At 50.3% G+C, this 13,201-nt stretch overlaps 2 protein-coding genes across 2 annotated transcripts; both read right to left on the bottom strand.

Moving 5' to 3' along the window:
• Nucleotides 1-3,465: 3,465 nt before the first annotated feature.
• On the bottom strand, nucleotides 3,466-7,254 carry KD926_004141 (uncharacterized protein; the record flags this gene model as incomplete). The annotated part of the gene is made up of 5 exons (XM_053096828.1): nucleotides 3,466-3,789; nucleotides 3,857-4,710; nucleotides 5,297-6,634; nucleotides 6,691-7,117; nucleotides 7,189-7,254. The coding sequence occupies 5 exons, from the start codon at nucleotides 7,252-7,254 to the stop codon at nucleotides 3,466-3,468; spliced, it is 3,009 nt and encodes a 1,002-aa protein (XP_052961284.1).
• A 3,334-nt stretch (nucleotides 7,255-10,588) lies between these two features.
• Nucleotides 10,589-13,109, bottom strand: KD926_004142 (uncharacterized protein; the record flags this gene model as incomplete). The annotated part of the gene is made up of 2 exons (XM_053096839.1): nucleotides 10,589-12,997; nucleotides 13,047-13,109. The coding sequence occupies 2 exons, from the start codon at nucleotides 13,107-13,109 to the stop codon at nucleotides 10,589-10,591; spliced, it is 2,472 nt and encodes an 823-aa protein (XP_052961285.1).
• Between the last annotated feature and the right edge of the window lie 92 nt (nucleotides 13,110-13,201).

A 13,201-nucleotide genomic window follows, 5' to 3' on the forward strand; every position in this document is an offset into this window, starting at 1 on the left:
ATCAAACAAGACTTTTGAGGCGCCAGAGTACCATAAAATAGTTCAGTAGAAGAGAACGTGGAAGAGAATGATTAATTCTATGCGTCCAATCTCTCTAGTTCATGTGATAGGCGCGCCACTTGACGTTACATTGCTCGCATGATGCAATATGGCTTCTTTGAGGCAATAGTTACAGCCAGAAAAATTCTCCATCCCTCCTGAGTTGGGTGCATGGAAAACACTTTGCAAAACAGCAACAGTAAAGTTGAAGCACGCTCACACGAAAGCTTTACATTGAAACGATCCATGTTATATGACGTGATCTTCATGATCCTTTGGTGATCGCCAATCCCTCAGTTTGGAGAGCACATCTAACAAGAAAGACAGATGCCTGTAGGTAGGGATCTTCGATTTGGATCTGGTGGAACCGACACCGTGGATCGACCAATCCTTGGCAGGACTCTGTGCGGCACAAAGAAACTCAGCCAGCCTCCTCACTCATGACTATGCTATGTCACACCTCCATTCTCGATCTTCGAGCCGCTATCTTAGGAAGGACTGTCTGACGTTCCTGAGTCGAGATTACATGCATCATTTGGTGTTTTCTGTGGACCTAGGTAGTCATTCCTACGTTACACGAATACCACACACCGTAGTGTATGCATGGTAAAAGGTAGATTTGAAGTCAAAATAGATTAGCGGACGAGTCACAACCATACAGCATGGTGCCGCATCTGAGAGTATCCATACAGCAGAATTTTACCGAATGGCCCAATATATTTCTTTAGAGTCCCTGCAGACTATTGACAGTCAACGATTTCCCTCCTGCCAGCCTCCAAATAACGTTAATAAGTCACCCTAGCTTAGCAGTTTACCAGAAGAAGGGAATCAAAATGGAAAAAAAAGTCCAGACAACCATCAACTTCATTCCCGCCAACCTTCCCGTCAGAACTATGAACGGCACTGCCGACTTCTATGGCCATGCAAGCAACAAGCCATCCGTAACAATCCACGACGTCCGTGGACAGGAAGATGAATTCACTCTATCGAAAAACGGTTTCCAATATATCACTCATACCAGTGCGTACATCCCGATAACAGACTCCTCGAAGATTAAATTGGATTTGTACGCGGAGGTAGCGGAGTTGTTAAAGAACACGTAGGTTTACGGTCTCTCCCCTGAAAGTTGCACTGCTATACAGATATTGATATGAGCACGAAAAGTATCACCCCCAAACCAAGCTACATAAAAGTAGCCTCCCACACAATCCGCTCCTCCCTCACCGACCTCAACAGCGAATACACGGGGACGCCTGGTCCCGCACGAGCCGCGCACCTGGACCACACTCCCGTAGGCGCAAAGAACTATTTTCATGAAAAGGTCCCACACGAGGACGCGTCCGACTTGCCCAGACACGATGGGCGATTATCAATGTCTGGCGCCCACTTAAAACTATCAAGGGGGATCCGCTCGCTGTCTGTGATGGGAGCACATTGCGACCAGGTGATTTATTGCCTATTCAGATGGATTATTCAAGCAATGCGTGGGCAAAAGCGCTGGGAGGGGAGAAGGGATTAAGGACGACAGTGGGTTGGGAGATTGCGATGGCGAGGTACAATACGGGACAGAGATGGTATTATTTGTCTGACATGGGGGTTGAGGAGGTGCTTTTGATGAAGATTTTTGATTCAGAACTTGTAGGAGGGTTGGATGAAGGGCGTGTGGCGGTGCATGCGTCTTTTGAGCATCCTGGTGCCAAAGAAGGAGAGGCAAGAGAGAGTATTGAATTCAGGTGTTTGGCTTTTTGGGCGGATGAGTCGTTAAATGTTTAGAAAGGCTGTCTAAGTGCCCAGAGGTTCTCAATATAATTTAAACCCGGCGAATAATGTGGTCATTCCATAACTTCAATCTCCATTTCAGCTCATCAACATGATGGTTGAATAGACAAGGCCTCTGGCACTTCTGCCGAACCCAGAATACAGTAGCATGTAACGATGTAGAGTTAAACCTACTGAATCAAGTAAACAAGAACGGTGTGCCCTTCTGAACATACTGTAAGCCAGCTATGTCTGAACTACGCGATAGTCACGAAGTACTGTAAGCCTTTATTGTCACGTACTACATGTAGTATTCGTCGCAATTAAAAAGTATCCGTCGTCTTTTTCTCCTCCTATTGCCTTTTAGTCGCTTCCAGGTAGACCTCGCCATAGGCTGCCCAAAATATAGCCTGCTCGCTACCAAAGGTGTACAAGCTGCCACATTATCCCGGGGGGATATCTCACGATCATAGCTCACGACATTGATGGTCATATTTTGAAAAATGCTCCAGAAAGCCGTGGTCCCATAGCAGGGAGCTTGTGACGTACTCATTCGCGTTCTTGTATAGGCGTGCTGACATGTATGGGATCAACTTGGGCAAAAGCGGGATCGAGCTCTGAACCGCGTTTGCCTTGGTGCAATCCAGAAATGGCTTTAATCGCTCGGGATGATCACACATATGGCTGCTGCCGAGCTTGACCAAGCACTGGGTCTTGATGTTTCGGAAGACCTGGTCGTGGAAATCAATTACTGCTTGCTTGCTCTCCGGGGCGTCAAAGTACAGTAAATAGATTCTCACCAGGTGCCATCCAGCTCTATCACCACACATGTTTAATTCGTCGGTCAACACTGACATGTGCATGAACTGCAAACCGTCAATTACACTTGAATCAACAACCAAATTAATTGATCGTGTCTAATGGTCAATCTGTCTAACATATGCCCACCGATTCGTTTATTGAGCTGTCTGTGGTGACCTCTTCAATGGGCTCGAGGATCGATGTGCTTCCCGGTCACCATGCAGTATGTTTGATTGAGTGCTTTCGCCCTCATACAGGTCCTGGAGTTACCATAGCCTTTCGTCGAGCCTCTTGAAAATGATGTTACGACGATACTTGGTATTGGTCCGTCTCTACAGATTTGATTGGAATTGCGCACGGCTATTCCTGGGCAACGAATAACCTAGCCGAGTTTGTTCGGGGGGCAACATAATGTGTGACTGGTCCTCTCTCACTCCTTTCTCCACCTTGGAGTAGCGTAACATGACCCCTAGGCTATTTCACTCGAGGGAACTAGGAAATTTTTGATTACACAGATATCGATGCATACCACTATGGATGAAGCTATCCGAATGTTGACAGCATATGGGCTGGCAATATCCACTTCAGGACCAATGCAAAACCATGAACTCAACTCGCAGTTGGTGATCACTGGCTAATTCCTGATCCAGTCTCCTTGACTGAAGATACTGTATGTATGGACTCGACTTGCATGATGTTTGAGATTATCGATTTGGTCAAATATAGTACCTCTTTCTCTAGTGAAAATCCAAACCCTTGATGATAGATACCTGCGTCCTTATTTTCTTTTCCTAAAAGCCTAGGGATGCGGGATTCTTTCTTATTGACCATTTTATTATTGCTGGAATTGCACAGTGAAATGCGCGTTTATTGGAAACTACCGCGCAGATCAATTGTCATCTTGTCTTTGACCCACTCAGCAGCTTCCGTTACAGCCATATCGGGGTCATCCTTGAAATCTAGGAGGTAACTTTGGATTTCAGCTGCTGTGAACTGGTCATCTGGGACCAGCTCGGCAAACTTGATAGACAGGTCCCGAATTGACCGGTTTGACATGGCTCTAGCCGGACGATCCAGCTTCTTGGCTGGAAGGCTCGAAGTGAACCCAGCAGAACCCCCACCGATGAAAGGGTTATAGACGAGTGAAAAGATACTTTTGACACTGGCTTTATCCGCATATCCAAAGTAGTTCTTCTTATCCACTCGGCCAGGGCGAGTCAAAGAAGCGTCAAGTTTGTTTTGGGTGATTGGTTGTCACGATGAGAATCCGACCCTCCTGTGCTCCGACACCATCAAGACAATTCAAAAGGGCCGATAGTGAGACACCACTATGAACGACATTCCGGTCCTCGGAGAAGCCCGTCACTTGGTCGCTTTCGCTGACTTCACGGATAGGTTGAACAATCCCTGCGTTATCGACATCCTCGAGGAGTATTATGCAGCGGCTTGGCAGCTCCTGGAAAAGTTTAGACAGACTGTCTTCGTCGACTTTGGAACTATTCAGGCTGATGGTATAGATATCCAAACAGAGAAGCCCAGCAATCACAAAACACATGCTGGACTTCCCCGTTCCGGGGGGACCGTGAAAAAAATAACCACGGCGGTATGGTATTCCGCATGACGTATACCAGGCTTTTATCTTTGGACTGAGGAAGCTTTCAATATCAGCAAGAATCTCGCTCTTGGTATCTGGAGCGAGAGCTAAGGTTGAAAGCGGACGTGGAGGCTTTGAGGAGCTCAAGGCCCAACGGAGCATATTTTGCAACTTCAGGCCGCGATAAATTGCTACTCGATTGCCCTTGCGTTTGAGATATGCCTCCTGCGCTTCTTCCAGCAACTCCATCAAAATTTGCTTTCCCCAAGCATAAATGGTGATTGTCTCAGCGTCCATAAGCCAAGTATTGCTGAGACTCGGGCGAGGATTGCGATAGAGGCCAATTAAATGGCCTCGATAGCGGAAGACATGAAGCTGACTTTGCCCGGGGGTGCATCTAATAGGCTGGAATCCACCCTTCTTTCTCTGGCTCTGCCAGAACAATTTCTTGTCTTTCTCAAACCTCCGCTGCTCCTCAGCAGGGTCTTCGTCCTGGCTTTCTTCATCTGTGTCGTCTTCTTTCCATGGTGGGGTGAAATTGGACTTTGTCACAGCAATAGGCAATTCACAGGTCCCCAAATTACATTATCGATAGAGCTAATTCAACGTCAGAAAGCCTCTAAGTCTTGGCGTTGTGTGAGTAGTATTCGAAGGTCTCAACGGTGAATCTGGCACTCTACTTTCCCAAGCGAAAACAGTAGTACGTGTTCATAAATAGTAGATATTCTGCAATTGCGTCTATCTATCTGTCTAATGCACCAAAGCAAATCCACCGAATTTTCAATACACAGAAAGATGAAAAAGACAATATGTCCGAAGCAGATTAATATCCAGGGTATTTGAAACAGAGCTACCAAAGGTGCTCGTCATGAAGGGTAGGGACAACAAAAGAGTTCAATCGTCAGTTCCCGAAGAGACGGCCAGCTCTTCTGGGGGTCATAAACACGGACACATGATAAAGAAGGGTTCACGGTCAATGATGCAGGATTTATAATCTCTCGACAGGGAGAGGTTAGAAGAAGTCTTGGTGATAATGAGGCTGCTGCGATTGTGGACCGTACGTGTCGTGAGGGGTATAAGCTCTTATGGGAGGCGCTGGCTCACTGCTGTAGTCACTGGATGGCGAAAACGCCCTTGAGGGCGCATGAGGGGGGTAGGCGGGGGCACTTGGTGCCGGTGTACCGGTAGCAGATACCGGGGAGTTTCTAGCCGGGGGATTGAAGGGAACATAACCATCCGGTCCCCGAGATTGCAGCGACCCACTGGGGCCAGCAGGGCCAGCAGGATGGAAAGGTCTCATTGGTAAATCTTCCACAGGAGTGAAGCTTTGTGGTGGTCGATTCGTAGTGTAACTTGCGGGTGTGAATGACCGCGGAGGGTACCCAGTCTGCGGAGGTGGACGAGGAGTGGCGCCGACGCTAGGAGGATATGGTCGGGCAGGGCCATGGCCATTCGGCGAGAAAGTCGATCCAGGTGTAAATGACCGCGCATAGGGATCATCGACCGGACTGAATGAATGATACGGTGCAGGTGTTTGATCATAGGGTGAAAAGGATCCGTACTCGTCGCCTGGATCCCGGAATCCCCTAGCAGGAGTCATGCGACTCGGACCGCGGACTGGGGGTGGTGGGGCCGGTGTGTAGGCCGGCCGCGACATCGGAGTCTGGCTACGTTGAACTGGCATAGGGATCTCGCTGGGGAGAGGCGGCACGGGCGGTGCTGGCGTTGTTTGGCGATCAAGTGGGCTGTATCCCGATACTGCGGTGCTTCCTGACATCGAGGCGGCGTCGGAATATGCACTTGACTGCGTCATAGTCCGACTCAGCGGTGGCTTTTCGTCGAAGGCGGCCACGTCCGGAAGCGTAGGGTTTCGGTCTGGGGCAGCAGTCCCAGGGCGTGACGAGTATGGGGGGAGGGTGGTCTGGGTTGTGGAACGCGAGATGGTCGTGACAATTGGACCCTTATCGTCGCCGGCTCCGACGGCTGGCAAGGTAGGTTTCGTGTCCAAGGTCAGATTCGGTCGGGTGGGAGCCCGATTTTGCAACACGATCCCCTTTGATAGGGCCTTGTCAACCTTCTGTCGCACAATGCGCGTAAGCCGACTATTAATCTTGCGCCGGCAATAGGCTTTCAGCGAGCCATCCTCCGAGGGAATGTGGTGGAAGAGGAAGATGAGGTAGAGAATGATCGCAAGAGCTAATTTCAAGATAGATAGCACCCAGATGATCAGGGTGAACAGCATGCCGAAGAGAACGACAGCACGCAGGTTGTTATGTTCGGCAAGGATCTTAACGTTGTCGAAGAACTGAAAGAAGGCAGGCGAATCACTGTCACTGCTCGCATTCTCCCCTCCTGGCAGAAGGTCCATTTTCATAACCGAGTACAGTGTAATCGCATTGACGACTTGACGGGGGCCGTCGGCAAAGATGGTGTTCATCCAGGCTATCAGGCAAGTCAGCATGGCGTTTATCCCAATGCGCCCACGAGAGATGACTTACTCTCAAAAGAAAAATACGCGAACAGGGCCACATATTCGGCACCTTTTTTACTCTTTGTCAATTCGGCAAAGACAAGGAATCGCTTCCATCCGCGACCCTCTTTGCCCATGCGAATACTTTGAATTCGCACGGCAAGCGAATCAAGGTAGCTTTGCGCAATGCTACCGGATCTAATAGCTCGAATCGCCTTCAGCCAGCGCAAAACCAACAGCACAAACGAGATGATGATACAGACGGCGAAGATCCAGCGGGAAACGGTGAACGGAATGGCGGGTTCAATCTGTCCAGCCCAACGAGAGAAGGCCAACAGGTTGACCGCGGTAAAGGTGTCGACGCCGTAGACAGCCAGAGAGACCACCAAGAACACCCAAAGAAAGAAGTAGGAGAAGGGAGAGAGACAGGAGTCTGACTTGAAATCGGACAGATTCTATGGGAAGCGTCTAACGTTAGCAGGCATTCTGCAAGGAATTGGACGCTTCGATAAGCAATAACACTCACTACATAATCCCATTTCTCCTCGAGAGACACCGTTGCTCCCTTCTCACGATCTCCGCAACAGGGCATTTTGTTGCAAAAGCCCGGTGCGGCCAGCCACCGAGCGATTGGTTCAGGTATGAAACGAGGGGAGGGGGAATAGATGCGACTTCGTCGGACCAGCCGTGCGAAGTTTCAATCGCAAGGAGAACAAGGCGACAACACAAAGAAACGAGGGCGGTTGTCTCGGTTTTGTACAAGGAGGGGAGAGAAGATAAAAAAATAAAAAATAAAAAAAGAATGGCTACCACGAGTGGATCGAGTATGCTGGATCGGCGGCTACGCGCATTGATTGCGCATGGCCGTTGGACAATTTGCAAGGGGGTCAAAGAGTGAAGAATGGAAGCAAGCGAGCGACAGAGGAGCCAATCGAACAGCTTACACCAGGCGCATTGTGTCAAGAATCAAAATTGGCGTGCAGAAGGAAAGCGCGCAACGATTGTGCAACGCAGGGCTGGCGACAGATGGGGGGGTGGAAACGTGCCAAGGATCAGGGGCTTGTCGCAATTGCGGGGGTGGCCGGCGACAACGAACAAGTCAAAAGAATGTGGCTGAGGGAGAGAAAGAATATATGGAGGAATGAGTGACAGCCAGGCGGTTAGGGAGGGAGAGACGCAGCGATGAAACAGAGCCCTGGCGAGAGAGAGAAACCGAAGAAGAAGGGAGGAGAGGAGGGGAGAGACAGGACTGAAACCGAGAATGCAGGCCGGCAGGGAGCCAACCCTGGCGAATGGACGGCCATTGTGAATTATGCATTCTGATTTGATTGAATTGAAGCGATAAATGACGATCGATTGGCAGCGATGAAACACCAGGCGGCGCTTAAGCACGCGTGAACCGTCGGGGGAATGCCTCGCTTGGCTTAGCGGCCCACCCGTCCCTGTACGGAGTATACCTCGGAGTAGTGTGCCCTGTGCTGTATACTATCCTCTGTCCTCTGTCCTCTGTCCTCCGTCAAGAGGGTTGGTTCTGGTGTGAAGATGCACAATAGAACCAGACTCAAACTATCAATCTTGAATCCATTTCTGGTTTATTTAATTTCTGTATATTCTCAACCCAAGAATCCGACTGATCATCGGCAAACTGACCCGTGCCAAGGATTGCTTAATTACTGCTCCACTGACCAGCCGAGCAAACGAATGCACATTCTTATCTCGTGAGTTCAGGGTCGGCATGGATTCCTCCGTCCCAGCGAATTTTCATTTATTTTGATTGCAATGACTGACTGCAAATGATCCCAATTAATGGCGCCACTTTTGAACCCCCCCCCCCCCCCCCCCTCCCCAGTTCCCGAGTACTATGAACATACACAATCACCTGGTCTATGAGCAGTATTCCGGAGCAACACAATTTGGTCCACGTATTTCTCTATTTTTGATCCACTGTTATTCAAAAAATTCTCATCTACGAAGTCATTGGACAGTGGGGAAAACCTACACCGTTTAATGTCTGCAGAAGCCCTCCTGGGCGCCTACTTGCCGAAACTTTGGGAACCTGAAACTTGAGACCTATCGCTGATCCACCCTGGCGTCAACGTACATACGGAGTACATTAGTTTCCAGTCAGCGCAGTTTAAAGTTGCTCCCACCTTCCTGGCGAACACGTCGCCACCGCACTCCTGAACGGTCTACCGGAGCCAGCGCAAGCCTTGGGCATCAGCTACGGAGTAAGTCTCGGGAGTTATCTCCGCGCCAAGAGGGAGTCGTCCATTCAGCCATCAACTTGTAGGGCTAAAGATGAATATCGTCGGCTTCTCGAATGCCCTGATGATCAGTGTATCTCATCGCTATCATAATATGGCTCCTAAGACCATCCCGAATCATCTTTCTATAAGTTGTGGGATCAATTGCTCCCAGGAATGCACGAACAATTAATGATCCGGCATGCGCCGAGCGAAGAACCCAGTTATTTACTCCCCATCTCTTGCGATAAAAGCACCTTCGCACTCCCGAATGTGTCAAATGAGTGACCATAGGCTTAATAAACTAACTGATCGTGTGAGGATCGAATTACTGTCGGTTTTGCACCGTTGTTACCAGACCAATCGCAAATCCATTAGCAGGCACAATCCATTCATTCGCCTTGAATGGCCCTCTACCTATGAAGTTTTTTTTTTTTTTTCTCGACGATCCAAATTTCCATTCCAGACACTTGCAGTGGAAGGGACTGTCTCTAGTCATGCACATGAGTCTTATCTTCATTTAAACTCCTGCTATGGGATATCTTCTCCACCGGATTGAACGAAGGCTTTCTCAAGCCCAGTGCGGAGCATCTTGGACCTTTGACTCTACTGACCTGAGCCTCGTTATTGTTAGACCACTCTAAATGGATTTCAGTGGGAAGCAGTCCGTCGTAGATGTTGTGTGTCCGCAGGAGCGTGCAAATTGTCATTTCATCTTTGGGAACATGTCCGTTCTTGCGATGATGATAAAAGCCACTTTTCATCCGCCAGCCTTTTTAGCCAACTATTCCTATCTTTTCAGGAAAGAAGCGATGTTTTCGAATCTCCCCGTACTCTGATGTAGACTGATTAAGAATAGATAAAGACTAGACAGTCAAAAAACACTCTGTCCCTGCCAATGCCTGACCGTCCCTTCACCTTCACTTGCACTGAAAGAGAACGATCCCACAATCATTCTGCTATTCTAGGTCACTTCATTCTTATTTCTGTGTGATTTTCAAGACATCTTCGCGGACTACCGATGTCATTTCGTTTCTCAATACTCAAACAAGCCCAGATTATAGGTCAAATTCCAGGTTTTAACTAGGCGTAAGGATGTCACCCGGTACGGGTTTCTCTACTACAAGCAAGAGATTCTTTTTTCAACAGCTCCATCAACCCAATTTTACTCAGACAATATCTATACAATCGCTAGAAAACAAGAAAACAGATAGAAAATAGAAAGACAAAAAGAGAAAAGAAAAATTAAGATAGACTTCAAGAGAACAGAGACCACAAAAAAGAGAAAAGAAACAGAAAACAACCGAGAGCAACCGAGAACAAGCGACGAATTACAGGAAATAGTAAGAATATATAATTTTTCTCCTCTTTCTCAACTCGAATCGGCGGACGGACGCATGGAAACACGCAAGGAAAGCCGGGGACAAGAGGATCATTTCTACAAACCAGCGGACACACATGCAGCCACATAATCAGGTGTGGCTACGGAAGTGCCAGCTGGGAGTCATGATCAACTCTCAGCGCCAGGGGGGCAGGGGGGCCAGGGAGCAGGTCGAAAGCCGTGCAGGGTCACAAGATGAACGCGGGATCCCAGGAAATCTATCTCGAGACCCCTTCAAACCCGTTGCCATTACTGGCCGGACTCGAAGAGGGAGAACAAATCCTGTCGAAGGATCAGAAGGGCTAGCGACGTCTCCCATTCGAGCGACTGAATGGGGACGCGCCCACGGGGGTTGTTGCGTTGGACAGGGTGACTCGGAGCCTTGTGATTTCGGCGTCCATTGCCTTAACCCTCGTGTCCGATGCAATCTGGGCCTCCGTCTTCTGATTCCTCTCCGCGTCCACTTGGGCCCTGAGGCGCCGGATGAGGTCATCCTTGGCCTGGTCGGATGTCTCGACGGCCATGCGGTTGGCCTGGTCGCGAAGAGTCTCGTTCTCAATCCGCAACTTGGCGACCTCTACCTGGCTCTGCTCGAGGGCCGTGGTGACAGACCCCATGCCTTTTGCGCGGCGCTTTTGGGGAGTCGTCTCCGACAGCCGCGCAGCCTCCTCCTGTTCCCTCAGGCGGCGTCTGAGGAGCCCGACCACGGTTTCGAGGCGCGCGATCTCCTGCAGGCACTGGCTCTTCTCGTGCTGTACGTTGAAGAGCTGGCCCTCAAGGAGGTCGACCTGGTCGGCGCTTTGTTCGGTCAGCCCCTCACATTCGACGACTCGTGCCTTGGCAGTCTCGAGGGCGGCCTCTACATCGGCAAGGTGCCTGTCGCGGTCCGCCGTAAAGGTGTCGAGAGCTGCACGGCAATTTTCGTCGACTCCTGCCGCCCAAGCGAGCACCCCCTTATACAGCACCTCCTGACCGGCGATCTCGGACTGCAACGCCCTCTTCTCAGCCTCTAGGCACTTGACCTCGCCGTCCTGGCGCACGCACCGCTGGTTGGCGGCATCGAGCTGCTGGGCTAACGAAGATTCATTGTGGAAGGCGTTTAGCAGTTCGATTTCCACCAGGAGTCCGTCCCTTTCCTTGTCGAGGGTCGCGTATCTGGATTCGAGTTCATTGTGGCGGGAAACGAGCTCATTATAGTTTTGCTCGAGCTGCGTATCAACCTGCACACGTTGGCCATACAGACTTTCCAGATCCCTGAAGCGTTGCATGCGGTGAATGAGATCTCTGTTCTGTTCCGCGAGACGATCTTTGAGCGAAATGATCTCGCTCACGGCATTCGCGTACTTGGTATCTGCATGTGCCATTACCTCGAGTTTCTGACGTTCCAGCTCGGCTTTGGCAGTTCGATAGCCCTGTAACTCGTCCTCCATGCGACCCTCCTTGATTTCCAGCAGTCTGATTCTGCGGGAGAGAAATTCCCGATCCGTGTTGGCGTCCACCAATTCCTCCTCAGCCTTCTTGAGCTGGGCATTCTTCTTCTCGACCTGCTCGACCAAAACTGAACGAGTGAGGTCACGCTGCCGAGGTTCGACTTTCGAGGCATAAGATGTTTCCTCGAGCGGAACTCGCTGCGCAGACAGCGTGCTGAAGAACGCCCCGTACACTTCCCGTTGCTCCGTTACGCGATGCTTCGCGGCGTCGGCTGCGATGCGCTCCTCTTGGGCTTTGATCGTCTTCTTGTAGCCTTCACACTCGCTAGTGTGGGTTTTGATCAAAGCCTCCAGCTTCGTTTGCATCTTAGCCTCGAGTTGACGCCCGCGCTCAAGTACGGCAGGGTCCTCCTTGGTTTGTGTTTCCTGGTCGACGCAGTTCGCTGCCGGGGCCTGAACCACATGTTCCGGCGTGGAGGTTTGTTCGGCAGCGACGGTCTGAGAGAGAGCGCAGTACATCCAGGCGATGACACAAACAAGGGCGAGAACAATAACGGGAAGAACAGGCCACTCATCCTGATGACCTTCGAACTGCTCCGGGCTCCAATCAATAGCCCCGTCCAGTCTCACACCCAGGTCACGCCCGAAGCAGTAGAACTCCGACAACCATCGACCCCGGCCAGATGGCAGGTAGAAGAGATTCCGGGGCGAGAAAGAGCAGTACACCCCCATGTCCCACTGCGTGGAGAACAAACCAGCGGTGAAGCCAGACAGAAGTTGTCCTCCACAAAGGAACAGGCCGATGCACGCGACCACGACGGAGGATCCCAGCGCCATCAATCTAATGATCATGACCAGGGGGGTAGGGGTAGAGTGCAACCACACGATTGCCTCGAAGGCGACCCGGTACAAGAGACGGCAGTTCGTCGACTGCTTCAACTTCTCAAGGGTGAGGCACATCTTGCAGCGGAGCCCTTGGTAAGAGCGTACGACAGAGAGCTGTTTGGCCAGCCACTTGAAACCGAGCACCATGGAGGAGAGCTTGTTGACTCCAGCCATAATCCAAGGAGAAATGTCATTCCAGAAACCGATAAGGAAACCCAGCATTATGACCACCGCGAAGACTATACCAGAACAGATTGACAGCTCAACAAAGTCCATATCTGGGAAGAACATGGGTCCGGTGAAATGAGCAAGGTTGAGCAGGTCTTGGGTGAATTCAGGCGCTTCGTAGTCCCCTTCTAGTTTCGACAGGAGACTCGGATAGAAGAGGGCAAAAAGCTATTCCTCGTCAGACAACAGAAGCCTTGCATGCCTCCAGACAACTTACGACAAAGAGAAGAAGTTGGAAGTAGTTCGGGCGAGCCTGGTCGGTATCGTCGAACCAATTCATGTTGTTCGAGAGACGATGGCCTTTCACTGGTTAGACAAAATTCATCCATGACTTTGGACAGCTTATTGATTGAATCATTTTGTGAGGAGAAG

Source organism: Aspergillus affinis (assembly GCF_023601865.1).
Source record: "Aspergillus affinis strain CMG 70 chromosome Unknown NODE_1_length_919884_cov_86_970707, whole genome shotgun sequence".
NCBI classification, from domain to species: domain Eukaryota; kingdom Fungi; phylum Ascomycota; class Eurotiomycetes; order Eurotiales; family Aspergillaceae; genus Aspergillus; species Aspergillus affinis.